Below are 15,469 nucleotides of genomic sequence, written 5' to 3'. Positions count from 1 at the left end.
ACACCTCTGTGTAGAGGCTATGATTTGAGGACGGCTGACCTTGCCCTTGATACATGCTAAGAATGATAGCATCAGACTCAAAGAATGTCTGGGAGAACTTGAGAAACATAAAACTCAATTATTTACATCTAAGAGAGATGTTAAATAATCATGTTTTGAAAAAATAAATGCTAGCTGGTGTGTCTGCACAAAGATGTTTAGATTTACTACAAAACAAAAAGAGATGTCCATAATCTCTTCTGAAGATATCTTCTGGCTTACTAGAAACAAAATAAAAGAGTTATTTTGAGCTTGGCCTTTTCAGATTTTGAGTTTTTGCATTTTGAAATGTAATGCATATTTAATTAGATATAGTCCAATTACCATATTAAAACATAACATTTCAGAAAACTTGCAATACATTTTTTTTCTCACAAATATGTGAGTAATCACCAGAGTAAGTTTCATGGTGATATCGGCAAGCTACATTTTTTGGCCTATTCACCTGGAGTGTCTCTCGACCCATACAATAAGCCTATGGCAGCCATGTTGAAAATAACTCATTTCCCAAAGTCAGATTTTACTAGATTTTTAGTATGTCATTTAGCAGGTCCAATAGTAATATAATCCATAAAATAACCTTTTGTATCAATTTTTTTGGGGTTAAACCCTAAATGTACTCGCCTATAGTCAAATTTGTGATGATTTGGCTTCAGTTCCATGTAATAATTCAGTTAATTAGTACTCACTTTTATTTAGGCTTTTCATTTTGTGTTTTGGGACCAAAGTCATCATTCAGATAGGACAGTTTTAAAATGACATAAGAGCGCCAATCCATCTTGCGGGGATTGAACCCAGGGGCCTCATGTACAAAGAAGTGCGTGGATTTCCTACCAAGAAAGTGCGGACGCGAAAATCTTGGAAGTTACTTACGGACAAAAAAATCCGGATGTATCAATAAGTGCGTAACCAGGTTTTGACGTGAAATCTTGCGCACATGCACGAGCACACACGGGCCCAAGTCTCCGCCTTGCCTCCTCCCTTAAATATTCTATATGAATATTCTAATTAGTATAAACAGACCCATTCATGTGCATTCATTGGTTGATAGAATTGGAAAGGGAACGCGGGAAGGGGAACGCGGGAAATATATTTCATGCGAGGTGAAGGCGCTGTTTCGGAGGTAGCCAATTTAAAAGGAAAAAGGCTGCGCGCCTTACAAAATTACTTTGGCGTGTATAAAATCAGGCATCGTTAGCCTAATACTTAATGTGAGGACTGCAGAAAAATCTGTCATGTTATACTGCAGTACAATGGTTTCCCAACAATTGATATTAAGGCATCAAAACACATTGCGATGAGGCAGTCGCCAAGGCTTCAGAGAAATAAACATTTATGTCGGGTAGGCCTATAAATATGAAAGATGACACATGTAGGCTACGCCACATAGGCCTATGAATATCTTGCAGCCAATACTCAGTTAGCCTATAAAATCACCTGTTAGGCCTAATGGATGGACTAATTTTACAGTAGGCCTAGTGTTATTAAAAGAGAAAGACAGGCACTGCGGTGAGGACGTTCCCAACAAATGCGAGAAGACACGCAGATCCAGAAAATATTCAATGTTTAATAGCTGCTTAATACTTGAAATAATAGGCCCCTACTGAAAGTGAAAAGTGAAAGCCCATTGGGAAACTCCAACTCCCATTGTCATTGTGACACAGCACTCCACAGCACACAAGTGAACACTGCACACTGCACACAACGAAATTGCATTTATGCCTCACCCGTGCAAGGGGGCAGCCCTCAGTGGCGCCCCATGGGGAGCAGTGCGGTGGGACGGTACCATGCTCAGGGTACCTCAGTCATGGAGGAGGATGGGGGAGAGCACTGGTTGATTACTCCCCCCACCAACCTAGCGGGTCGGGAGTCGAACCGGCAACCTCTGGGATGCAAGTCTGACGCCCTAACCGCTCACCCATGACTGCTGATGGGCATCCAATTTCGTTGTAATTCCAGGATAGTTCCATGAGTCCGTTTCATTTTAACCAGCTGCCTCAACAATAATATGATTGAGGTGGTTTTCTTCATTTTTTTAAATCACGCGCCTCAACATTAAAATCCACGTTTAACTGGCTGCATCTCTGCAATATTTCCGACCGCGTGCAACACATGTAGTTGCGCTGCATGCCTCTGAGTGCCGCCAAAAAGACGCAATGCACCACTTACGACAACTTCCACAGCAGCCCTGAAATTCGCGTGGAGATCCGCAGGTTTCCACGTCTACATCTGACCGTGGCCGTCGAAAACAACTTAAGTAGCTTTTTTGTCCGTAAGTGAGCTTCGTACATGAGGCCCCTGGTGTTCAATATGTAGCTTTACCATGGCGCCCCAACCACAAAGGCCACTCTGTTTCTTCACTTTCATACATAAAAGACAACACGAGTCACTCGCAACAGGTCTGTTTCCACATTCACCATCAGCAGCTAAAGACTTCCTGTGTTTCGATATAGTTTCGAACCGGGGACATCACGAATGGAAGCCAGGCGCGCAACCACTACTCTCCGTTTGAGCAGGCAGCTCATAGCGTTTTTGTAACCAACGGCATACACTCCTAACGTGGCGAAGATGCATGGAGCATGTGACGACAGGGTGGTTTGTTTCTTTTTTACTGTTGTAAGTGGGTTGTGCGACCATACATATGGATGATACCACTCATTTCAGCATGTAGAAAATGAAGCACGTTCAACTACACACACATGAATCACATGAGCTATGAACACCAATCACGGCAGATTCCTCACATCATGGAGGAGGTCTTCTGCCCAGCAGTAGCTTTTTGTTACTGCGTGGCTGCTTGACAAAACTTTTGTTCCCGCGATGGTTCAACGCCATGTGTCACGACTGCCAAGCAGAGGTCACTCCCTTCAACTGCGTCGTGAACGGCAATTCTAACCAGGATGCTTCACGCGGACACAGTGAGCATGCTTGCTGCCTAGCAAATTTTCAACCTGGTTGAAAAAACGCCATCATGAATGGGACTATTGTGGTGTGTAGTTTTCTTACCACAATGCATCAAACTGGCAAAGTGCGCATGCCCACTGCCTAGCAAAAATCTTACTGCGTCGTCATGAACGAGCCTATTGTATGGCAAAAGTCTCGAGCTCGGTTCTCTCAGTTTAGCCAATCAGCAAACTGACGCAGAACTCATCCGCGATGTCCGTTACTGATTGGTTAAGGTAACTGCATTCACACTTTCGTTTTGATATTTGTTTGCTTTTGCGACACTATATCGTAACAGGCATGCTAATAAAGCACAATATGGGCAGAATATGAGTTTTTAATTTGAGTTTTAATTTAAATGGTAGAGTAAGATCAGACCATCTCTCACCCTCCACGGAGACGGATTTCTCTTCGCTTTTGCCAGACTGATTGATGGAGTCAACAGTCGGCTTTTTGCACAGGCTAGGATAAAACGGCCTCAAGGGCCGCAAACGGCCCTCGAGACATCCCCATGCCTGCTTTAAAGGTGTGCAGGAAATGGTCAAAAATGGTACTGCAACTATGCAGCTCATTGAAACTGGGCTGTCTATTGCCAAATTTGATCTTTTCATGAAAGTTTACTAAGTAATAAACTAACATTTTATAGTATGGCAAAAGTACAGTAATTTTCTGGAAATTCAAAATGGTGGACCATGGAGAAGATCCCCTTTTTCATGTATGAAAAGTGTAATTTTTCCGGAATATTTATAATTTGATGGTGGTGGTATTCATGAAAAAGGCAACATTAGTGAATGGGTAGCATGAATTATGGAAATAAACAACTAAAAATACTACACAGTGTACCTTTAAAGAGAGGTGATCGAAATGCACATTTGAATTATCGGTGTAGTAACATGCTTAGGCTATCAAACTGGCAAAGTGCGCATGCCCACTGCCTAGCAAAAATCTTACTGCCTCGTCACGAACGAGCCTATTATCTAGGCCAACCTATGGGTCGGGACCCAACTTATGGGTCGCCAAAGATGCACAGGGGGTCGCGGAGCCCTCTTAATTCTAAGGGGTTTCATATTAAAAAGCCCTTGTTGAATAAATGGCAAAGCATTTAACTAATGTAACTAAATGTAAGTGCTACATTAAACATTTATTCTATATTTGACCAAAGACAAATTGAGGAATAAAATGACTAAAATAAGTTTTTGCAGGAAACAGAGGACATCTTGTGACTCCCTCTCGTGCGGGTGCTTGCAGGTTGGGTCAACAAACCTTACAATAGTAAAAACATGGGTCCCTGACGGAAAAGGTTGGGAACCAATGATCTAGGCCCTTTAATCAACCACAAGGCCATTATGACAAAGAAACACGAGTAATCACAACACAATCTATAGTGCCGTCAAAACACAAACAATAATCATACCAAAATTAACACATTATATTTTCATACATTTTGATGGATTGAATGTAAACCAAATGTGAATGACGCTTGCAAAAGACACCACTGTGCTTGACCAGGAGAAAACTGATGTCTTGTCAATAAAGCAATCAATCAATCAATGTGCCTCTTTACTGAAGACACCACTGTGCTTGACCAGGAGAAAACTGATGTCTTGTCAATAAAGCAATCAATCAATTAATGTGCCTCTTTACTGAATCTCTGTCGTGATTGGCTCTTACTATTGCCGCACTAGCCAATGGGAGAAGTGAAGTCCCCTGATATATAAACGGCGAGGAACTCGTACAGGGGGCGTGAATATTTCGTAAGTAACATTAAACCTTGTATTGTACGTGATCGACGAGCATAATGAGTGGAAGACGCAATACCGGTGAAAAGGCGAGAGCTAAGGCCAAGACTCGTTCATCTAGGGCTGGACTCCAGTTCCCCGTAGGCCGCGTACACAGGTTGCTCCGGAAGGGCAACTACTATGGTGAGCGTGTTGGAGCCGGTGCTCCTGTCTACCTGGCCGCCGTGCTGGAGTACCTGACCGCTGAGATCCTGGAGTTGACCGGCAACGCTGCCCGCGACAACAAGAAGACTCGCATCATCCCGCGCCATCTGCAGCTGGCTGTCCGCAACGACGAGGAATTGAACAAACTGCTCGGCGGAGTGACCATCGCCCAGGGAGGCGTGCTGCCCAACATCCAGTCTGTGCTGCTGCCCAAGAAGACCGAGAAGTCCAAATAAACCCCGGGTTTACTCGACTGCAAACGGCTCTTTTGAGAGCCACCCAAAACTTAATTGAGAGCGTATCCATTCTGTGTGTACCCTACTCACAGGAGCTGCAATAGTTTTTGCTAGAACTACTGTAATCAATGGGTCTTACACATGACCGTACACCGCAGTTTATACATGGAGCTCTAAACCACAAGATCACACAACCAACAACGTTGTTCTACATCTCTGAAAAAAAATCGCCTGCCATCGTTTGGTTTTCAGTCATGGGTTTTGAAATTAATGTATAATTCACATGACTGCCTATTTTGACGTTGTTAGTGAAAATTTGCGCCTCCCAGTGGTAGAAGTCCGACTTGGGGGCACATCAAAAGGTCATAGGTCAACTATAATGATGGTGCAGCAGCAGATGTAATTCATTAAATTAAAAAAAGATATGAAACGAATATTCATCTATTATTCAAATTCTATATTTTGCCTATTTCTAAAACATCAACCCAACTTCAAATCAATTTTCCGGGCATAACTTGTTAAAGCGGCAACTTAAAACTGTGCGGTATCCATACTATTGACTCCCTCGTTTGTCCCTAGTATGGCTGGCTGCGGAAATAACATGGGCCACATTTGTTGAATCCATATCTCACAAAATTCTGATTCAAACATCAACATGTCGAAACAACACACCTCTAACATTACCTGAAAAAAACTCACGTTGCATTTCAGCCACACAAATCCAGAGGCTCTCTGTGATTATGCACCTCCCATATGCCATGGGTAATGAAATAGAACCAAGTCACCATTTTCAGCACGGGTCCAGGATCGGCAGGCACAAAAAACAGCCATCCCTCGTACACTGATAATTATTAAGATGATATCAAATGACACAACAGTGTATGCTTGTGGTAAATTGGAACATGCCTGTTTCGCAGATTATGGAATGTGGCTGCTGTGCTGTCTTTGACACATGAAACCTAGCTTGGCACTTTCAGCTACTTTAAAAACGTATGGTGTGGTAGCCTAATAGCATGGTTTAATGTAATCTATAGCCTAGAAATCTAGACGCCCCTAGCGACCGCAAATTGAATTTGCTCCCGGGGGCAGTCTAGCGGACAGGCTATTATCAGACCACTAGGCCTACTGTAGGTGTAGAATGAAATTGCTGCCCCAATTTCTAATAAGACACATGCCATTAAAAACGAGACATTTGGGAGCTTTGAAAGTCTTTGAGTAGCTTACTAAATAGATGGGAATGACACCTAGGCTGTGTCTCAAATGACGCACTTTAGTCAGTGCACTGACAGGCAGTGCACACAGTGCACTGAGGTCTTTAGTGCATAGTTTTGTGGAAAAATTTGAGCACTATGCACTGTGCCCTCGCTGGAAGTGACGGCTGATCATGGCATTAGCTCGCCAAAATATGATTTGGCTATTCAATGCACAACATCTGGTGCTTGTATTTCCATGTCCTTCACCCCAAAGGACAACAATCACACAATACTTTGGTTGGCATGAAAAGGTTTGTGTCCCATCAACATTACTTACAGAATTAAGAGACTGTTGACCAAACTCTTCTACTGAACTGAATGCCACATTTCCTCTGTGTCATTGTCAACATGGCCTCCGTGTAGTGCGTGCAGCATAGAGGTAGAAAATAACACTAGAGAGGACCCCGCCCCCCTTTTTATGGCAATCTGTAGCGGCCATTATCTGGAGGTAGATCAGAGAACTGGAAATTAACGGAGAACGAGGCTCACCTCTGTCAAAAAAAGATTAATCATGTGAAAATGTCCACCAACACACTATACAAGGACAATAGTTGAAGTGTGTTGCTAACTATGTTCATAAAAGACATTATTTGATTTTTAAATGTATTTTATCGACTCATGTGATTTTAGTAGATATTTAGCCTGCCATTTCAAATCTGGTGTTTGATTAATGTGTTACTTCATATTCACACAGTTTTAGTCAATTTTTTGACAGGGGTGGGCGTGTTCTCCATTGACTTGCATTGCCCGAAGGTACCTACACTACCTACGGAAGTTGGGAAGCTCCATCTGCCATTTCCCAGTGCTGTCGCAAATTGCTGTGTCCTCTCTAGTGTTATTTTCTACCTCTATGGCGTGCAGTGTCCATCATTCAAGCACTGCATTTTTCCGCCATTGTTAGGGGATCATCCTGGTACTTTCAGTGCACTGGCTCAACTGAAAATTTCAGCGTGAGCGCCCTAGGCACTGAAAAACAGTGCCCGAAGTGCACAAGTGCGGCATGTGAGACATGGCCCTAGTCTACCAAGCTAGTGGCTAGCCAACCTGTCGTCAATAACACAGAGACAGGTATCCAGCCTTGTATGCCTGCCCCAAATTCTAATAAGATCCATGTAATTAAAAACGAGACATTTGTGAGCTTTGAAAGTCTTTAAGTAGCTTACTAAATAGATGGGAATGACACCTAGTCTACCGAGCTAGCGGCTAGCCAACCTGTCGTCAATTACACAGAGCTAGGTATCCAGCCGTGTATTAGTTATGGGTATACAGCTAGCTAGCTAACACCGAACATGCCATGTTGACAACAATCATAAATATAACCATTTAACAAGCCCCAAATTGCTCAACATTTCGCTGGTTGATCAAGGAGGGCCATGTGGCATTTTTGAACTGTGTAAGTGAAAACACGATTTATAAGGAAACTTATTTGTGGCTGTGGTGATCACACATATTCACCGCTACGACGGCTCGGAGTTGCCGCTTCACCTACAAAGGGGCGTGTCGCGTGTACGTTCTGAAAGACAGCTGTGACGTTACACAGAAGTGTGTGGGGATTGGTTGTTCCACCATCCTGTTGCGTGGCGTTGAGTGCCAAGGCATTTTGATAGACAACCTTTTATCCTGCCCACACTCTCTCCAAGCTCACCTAGACCCCTGTACAGCTTTTTGCTGTACTGGTCTGGCTCGCTAGGCTAGTAATCTCAATAAACAACGGCGTTATCTTATGCCCATTATTATGCAGACAATTTGGAAGTCGGCAGGCAGTTTTTGACACAGATGTTCGTGCTCGGACAGAGGGTCGATTGCATTGCATAATAACTCCACGACCGACGGCCATGGTGTCGTAACTACACACAGGCCTCAACCCGCAGCGCATTGTCCGAGGACTCTTGTTAGTACTAGGTGCTACAGTGCAATGGCAGAGAGGAATAACATATAGCCTAAATAGCATACTGCTGTCCTGGTAATGTGGCGGTCAGTCAGACTCACCTGTCTTCGCACTCGAGCAGTAGCCTAGCAGGGACATATCCGTCGGCATACCTGCTATCCATAGTTGGGACTGCTTGTGTCAATAGTCTAGAAGTCTCCTATTTCCAACCATGTCCACGATCTCCACATTTTTGGGGTAAAGAACAGGAGGGGTGGAAATGCCCGGAGCACAACATTGATGTTAATGTCTCTTCAAAAATCAAGCCGATGCCTCCATACATTACAGCGCTGCTTTGCCCTCTCCTTGTCAGTATTAGTTCCAGTATTTTTGACGTTAGGAAACTTGTGCAGAGAGATGCCTTCAGAGAAGCTAGTACTTGTTGCAACTAGCACCATTTGGACCGCCACGTACACAATATTTTCAACCGTGCTTTGATTTACTTCCCATAGACGCTGCCATTGACTAGGCTACTATAACTTTGTGGGTTCGAAGTTGGACTGTGTCAACCCAACCGTATCTCGGTCATTTCGTTTCATTTCGTTTTCACGAAGAAAAAAAAATGGGGAAATTAACTTTAAACTTCGTGGTGCATTCACGTTATTGCCCGTTTTTCGTGGTTGGGCAACGCTTCCGCTGCATATTCATTTGAATTGCCCGACTGCTGCCTAGCGACCCACTAGTTTGACGCCCTTTCGGTACCGTCACATGGTAATCAAACATTTCAAACAAGCAATTTAGGGATAGGTTTTTTGCTTTATAAGTCATCTTTCTTGAATGGCCATAAGGCCTTTAAGGCACTGGCAACAAGGGTTTACAATTGATGGCACTATTATCACGTTTGGATTGAATGGGGATTGAACCTGGGACCCTGGGCTTGATCTGGGCTTCGTTACCATTCCACTAGGCCATTGTCCCCCCTGTAACAGCCAAGGACACTGGCGACAGTTCACAGTAGATTTGGTGGTGTGCTAAAATCGGAGGCAGGAGCGGGACGTGTACCGAGGTCGTCTGTCATGGCACACCACCACTCTTCCCCCATGCCATTGATCAATCTGTTAATAGGGGCCAAAAAGATTGGGTCAAGATCCAATAAAAAAGGAGAAAGAAGAAGAGAAAAAGGAAAAAAGTGGGGCAAAGGGAGGGTAAAAGAAAGAGGAGGGGGGGGGGGGGGTTTGGTTAAGGTTAGGGTTAGGGTGAGGGGCTAAACCTAAATGTTTATGGGGGGGGGGGGGTTGTTGGGTTTGTGTGTTTGGTTTAGGGTTGGGGTTAGGTTTAGGGTTAGGGGACAGAGTCTGTTTAGTATCAAAATAAATAAATAGTGATCTTTAATTTTTCTATTGGTTTCCAGGACCTGTTTAGAATACGTTTGGACAAACAATATCGTTTCGGTGACCGTATCCTCTTGAGGATTAGGGTCTCGCCCAAAGGTACGTCTAACCTCTGCTTTAATAGCTCTAAGGAACCTCTGTGAATAACCTCTAGGTCTAAGGGCCTTAAAAAGTTCCTGAGTAGCCATCTCCACATCATCCTCAAAGGTACAGATCCTCCTGCACCTTAGGAGTTGTGATTTGACAATACCTTTAAAAGTATAGGAAGGATGGAAAGAGGCTTTGTGCAACAAAGCATGGGTGTCAGTGGATTTAAAAAATACTTTTGAGGCCAGGGTTTTACTGTCATCCTCCTGAACAAAAAAAACCTCTGTGTCCAAGAATTGGATAAATGATGAATGGTTGTGGTATGTAATCTGAATAGTCTTGTGATGCATACCCAGAACATTAATAAAATCATGAAAAGCCTGTATAGTGTCTGTCCAAATACCAAAGATATCGTCAAGGAACCTGAGATAAATTAAAGGTTTTACTTTGCATTTGGCTAATGCCTCACGCTCCCATTTTGCCATGTATAGATTTGCATAGGAGGGTGCGAAAATTTTACCCATTGCTGTACCCTGGATCTGTAGGAAATATTGACCATCAAAATACAGGTCATTTCTTGTGAGACCCAGCTCTAAAAGCTCCAGGATCTCAACATCCGGTCTCTCTGCATTTGGGTACCGTTGAAATGCCTCTCTGACAGCATCCATCCCTAATTCGGTCTCTATATTAGTATAGAGTGAGGTTACATCCACCGTGAACAGGATGGCGTGCAGAGGTACCCTGACAGTTCTTATCTTGTCCAGAAAATAATCATAGGTATCCTTGATATAGCTTGGATGCAGCTGTGAGATTGGGTTGAGAAATGAATCAATATATTTTGCAACCCTACAATGGGTCGCGCAGCCGGGATACGATGGGGGACAGGCCATGTACTAGGATCTTTGTGAGTCTTTGGTAATTAATAAAAATAGTGGGGTTTGGGAATATCTGGACCAGTGAGGTAATGAAATTGTTTCTGCGTAATGAATTCTTTATCCTGTAAGGTCTTTAAGATGGGAAAAATCATGTTTTTAGTTTGTAACGGTGTGGTGATTGGGGGAACTGCAATTTAAAAAAAAAATTAAATCCCAAAACACTGTCAGCAAAAAAATATCAGTGAATCAGTCAATGTTTGAGAAAAGAGAAAAGCATGAGACGAGGCAGTTCCTTACACTTTCAAATCTTCATTAATTAAATTTTCATTAATCCAACACAAAAATGTATATCCAACAAAAAGGGTATTAAATCCAAAGGGCATTGTGTAATCCAATATGTCCCAAGAAAAAATATATTTCCAAGTCGTTGTTATCAACTCTCCAAAAATAGGAAAAAATGAGAGGAAGAAGATAGAGAAGATAAGTGTAGTGTTGTAATGTGGGTGTGTGGAATTGTGTGCGTTTCTGGGCTTTTGGTGGAGTTGTGTTGTAACTTGTCAAGGTGTGTAGGCCTACTATTGTTTGGGGGTGAAGGGCAAGACGGAGAGAGCAGCGAAGTTAGTGGCAATATCCAGCCAGTTCATTTACTCACGAGTCTTCTTATTAAAGAGGGAACCACCCAGGTCCTTTTAGACGATGTATTCCATTCTTCTAGGCAAAGATAATGTTGGCACGCTTACGACAGTTCTTTCGGATTTCACGAAGGCTCCGTAGCAATAGTGCCAAACGTAACTGTGTTAGATCCAGGCTGGATACTCGGGCTCACGAATATTACTGTGTTTTGTGCGTGTGTGCGTGTTGCTACTCTCCTTTTGGAGTGAGTGAGGGGAGTTTAAGAAACAATAGGAAACTAGAATGCCACGCTGATTGCAATTGCGCTCAGCTGCGCTTAATTGGGACGAGCTCCGAGCTCAGCGCAGGTGAGTGGGGGAGGGGAAGAAGACAGACCGTCACAAGTTTCCTCCTGGAGGGAATGATCCAACTTCCTATAGTGATCTACGTTATGCAGTTGTCTATAGGCTTCCTGGAGGTAGTTTGCCCTATCTTGAATAATAATTTGCGAGCCTTTATCTGCAGGTTTAATAACAATCTCAGAGCGTCTGGCTAGGCTCTGGAGTGACCTTGTTTGGAGGGGAGTGAGGTTAGGGTGAGGGTCAATATCCTGAATGCCACCTATGACTCGCTGATCCTTTTTAATAGTGGATTGAACTTCCTGGCAAATCTTAGAGGCCCATGTGGAGGGGTCCTGGAAACTATAATCCCTATCCGTTGACTAAAAATCAAAGAAGTCCAGAAGTTTAAGTTTTCTATGGTATGCGTGCAGGTCTTTAAAATATTCTGCTCTATTGAAGGTCCTTGGGGTAGGAATAAAGGTAAGTCCCTTTTCCAGGACCTCCTCTTCCCCTCGGCAGATTAACTATCACGTTTTAAGTGTGTTATCAACATATTCATAAGAATCTGAATTAGAAATCACATGTAGAAAAACACAGATAAAGCATACAGATACATGAATTGATTAAGGTGTTGTGGTGGAACTTCTGAGGTCCTCAGTTAGCACAACACCATAAAAATGGCTGAAATGTCAACGGTGTTACCGTCAATGGTGTTACAATTAAGTATGACAGTCAGGGTTGCCAGATGAGGCTGCTGATTTCCAGCCCAAAAAAAGATCAAAATCCGCCCTAAAAGCCCGCCCAATTCTATTGATTTATATGGCAGTGGGAAGGTTTTTCTGATAGATGCCATTTTTACCCGCACACGGCCATCCTAAGCAGCCCAATTGGGCGGGAACCAGCCCAATCTGGCAACACTGATGACAGTTGAGGAGGAGTATGTTTTTGCCAATTTATATCCATATTGACAGACAAACAAACAAAATAATTTGTGTTCTAGGGAGATGGGTTTGTCTGCTCTGTTTTTTCTCCTAAAAAAAGTGCTGACTTGTTCCCCTGCATGGGCGTCATTTTAGGGGGGGATGGTGGGGACATGTCCATACCACTTTTGATTCAAACCTAGCTAGTCCCCATCAGTTTTTCATAAATATAATGCAAAAACAGCATATCCGGACAATTTGCCATTAAGATGTCCCCACCACTTTTCGAGTCAAACCTACACCTTTGTTCCCCTGCACTGTTGACCGTAACACAGTTGAGTAACACGGTTGACTGTTTTGAAAGTGTTTTTGCGCTATTGATCCCTTATGTGTTGGAAAAATCCTATGAACATACACTAGGGATTATCTCTGGAGAAGGAAGTCTTGTATAAGGAGGGTGACTATATTCAAATCAGACGTTACAGGGATTTATGATGAAAAATGTGTCAGTCTGTATCACAGTGACTCATAAAATCCTACTTATGAAGCTGAACAATCACATTTTCTATATCAGTTGCACAGATTAATGACAACATTACTGCTAAGGGACATAAGCACTTTCAAACATATATTGTTTCAACATAGTATACATATATTGTTTCAACATAGTATACATAGTATTTGTCCATAACACTGTTGACAAAATAATTAAGCAAATGTTCGCTTCCATTAGAGTATTTATCAAATGATTTAAGATTAAGCTTGGCAATTTGTTTGTTTGGAAACTTAAATATATACACTATGTAAGCATCTAGGTCATTTAGTTGAAAAAAAATACTGATAATTGACATTTTGCTTTTGCCAAAAGCGTAGGGGAATCGTAGAATCACTCATATGTCTCATTCCAAGCACTTGTGTCAGTGCACTGATTGTTAGCACACAGTGCACTGACGAATTCAGTGCATAGTGTCGTGGAAAAGTTTGAGCACTATGCATAGTGACGGCATGGCATTAGCTTGCCAAAATATTGGTTACGGTTTACAATGCACAGCGATCTCCTGCTTGTATTTGGGTGGTTGACGTGACGCCTTGTTTTTACGTACAGTAACATTGGTTAAAAACCTACAAAACTGTTATTTTTTCCTGAAAGAACATGTGGTACAGAAGGACACACAGAGAGAGATCGTCATAGCGGACTGGACTGCATAAACAAACCCCACTCCTGCACAATTTATCTGCATGCTTCCCATACAGCTTCTAGTGCAGGTTCAGTTGTGAGTTTAGGAACATTTCATATAGATTTTTCCATTCAGCATTTTTTTACTTCTAGGACCCCCCCGAATACAAATCCACCTGTTTCCAATTTTTTCCTTAATATTTGGTAGAAAATCCAAGATGGCTTCAATTGTGTACAGAAAATTCTCCATTAGCCTAATGCTGCTTTAAGGTTTGAATTTCTTCGATTAATCTTTTTTTTCAATTTCCAGGCCAACATTGAATAGAAAACAACTTTTCCAATGTTTTCCTTCATTTTTAGTGGCAAAATCCAAGATGACTGAAATCATATTTGGCAAAATTGGCATATTTAGTATTTTAAAGTCTATAAAGCCATTGTAGACTTTTATTGGTAATATTTGTTACATGACTGTGAAGTCAGCCATCACATCAGCTAAATAAATTTCGAAGTCCAAGAGACCAACATTTTGTATATCAAAATCAACATTAACATAATGCTTTTAGGTCTATAAAGCCATGCATTCATGAATTTTAGCACATAAGATTTTGAATTCCTTCATGTAGGTACAGTACCTGTTATGCAGTGCTACCTGTACTGCATTGGCTGCCTGTGTTAAGGCCAAGGCCCACATAGTTGCTATAGGGTTGGCTTCAGCTTATCTGAAGGCTATGAAACCATATGGTCTGCCCAGGCTGTTGCATTCCAACAATCTTGCCATGTTCTCTGCTCATAGAACTAAGCTTTTTGGGAAGACCTTTGGCATCATGAAGTATAGGTGGAAGAGGTGTGAATGTATAATGAAAGAAAAATACCAATTACTGCTATAAAATGAAATTAAACTGCGTCTCCCTCGACGCTGCTGCACAGTATTCTCTATAATATTGTGTGGAATAAGGTGGTCCTCTTGTCCATTCTTATGGATAGTTGCTCTATGAACTGAATTAAAAGGATTTTCTTTTCCTTCCTGATCAGTCTAGAGAGTTTAGTTGGAGGCAACTGGCCTTCTTTTTGCAACTGGTCAATTGCAAGCCAACATTTGCGCACAAGATTTAAAGTGTGTCACCCCAGATTCCAGATGCTCTTCCTCTGAGACTGAGACATCTTGATGATGGACAGTGGGCTCCACTCCTGTCATAAATCACACCTGCTCCACGTGTTATGATATTGAGGAACTTGTCAAGTGCCTACAGGATTTGTACAGGAAGGTGTTACATCCTGCTGGGCATTGCTGCCTGTCGCACCTCCTCCGGTGCCCATGGGACAGCTGCAGGGTCATCAGTTGGGAACCACCGTTTCATCAACGTTTCGCCCCTTTAATCCCGAAACGTCTCCGGTGGCGGGGCAGTGACAGGGACGTCTCCCTGTCACCCCCTGCAGCTGATAGATGTTATCCCTGCGGCTGTTTTCTGGGGGTTAGTTGTTATTCCCCCAGCTCCTGTCCTTCCTCCGCAGCCAGAGCCAAAAGCTACCTTTTTCTACCTCCTCTGCCAGCTCCTTTGTTGCCTTCTTTAGCCTTCCTCCAGTGACTCTCACATCCTTCAGAAGGCGTATGGTCGACAGCCCCATAAAGCCTCGGCATCCAACTTCGACTGGATATATGGAAGTCTTCCAGCCAGCCTCCCAGCACTCCGCAGCCAGTTTGGTGTACTTGGCCTTTTTCCGTTCAAAGGCTGCCTCAATCCCTTCCTCCGATGGTACAGTGAGCTCTATTAGAGCTACCGCTCT

At 42.8% G+C, this 15,469-nt stretch overlaps 1 protein-coding gene across 1 annotated transcript; it reads left to right on the top strand.

Moving 5' to 3' along the window:
- The first annotated feature begins 4,617 nt into the window (after window positions 1-4,617).
- Window positions 4,618-5,536, top strand: LOC134454944 (histone H2A-like). The gene has a single exon (XM_063206030.1). The coding sequence runs from the start codon at window positions 4,781-4,783 to the stop codon at window positions 5,159-5,161; it is 381 nt and encodes a 126-aa protein (XP_063062100.1). The 5' UTR covers window positions 4,618-4,780; the 3' UTR covers window positions 5,162-5,536.
- The last annotated feature ends 9,933 nt before the right edge of the window (window positions 5,537-15,469 follow it).

This window comes from Engraulis encrasicolus, chromosome 1 (assembly GCF_034702125.1).
Source record: "Engraulis encrasicolus isolate BLACKSEA-1 chromosome 1, IST_EnEncr_1.0, whole genome shotgun sequence".
NCBI classification, from domain to species: Eukaryota; Metazoa; Chordata; class Actinopteri; order Clupeiformes; family Engraulidae; genus Engraulis; species Engraulis encrasicolus.
Note: the sequence above shows the minus strand (reverse complement) of the source record. Positions and strands in the feature narration are given on the sequence as shown.

Bases quoted from the DNA above. Each gene is read 5' to 3' on its own strand.
- LOC134454944 (XM_063206030.1), top strand. From the start codon at position 4,781: ATGAGTGGAAGACGCAATACCGGTGAAAAGGCGAGAGCTAAGGCCAAG.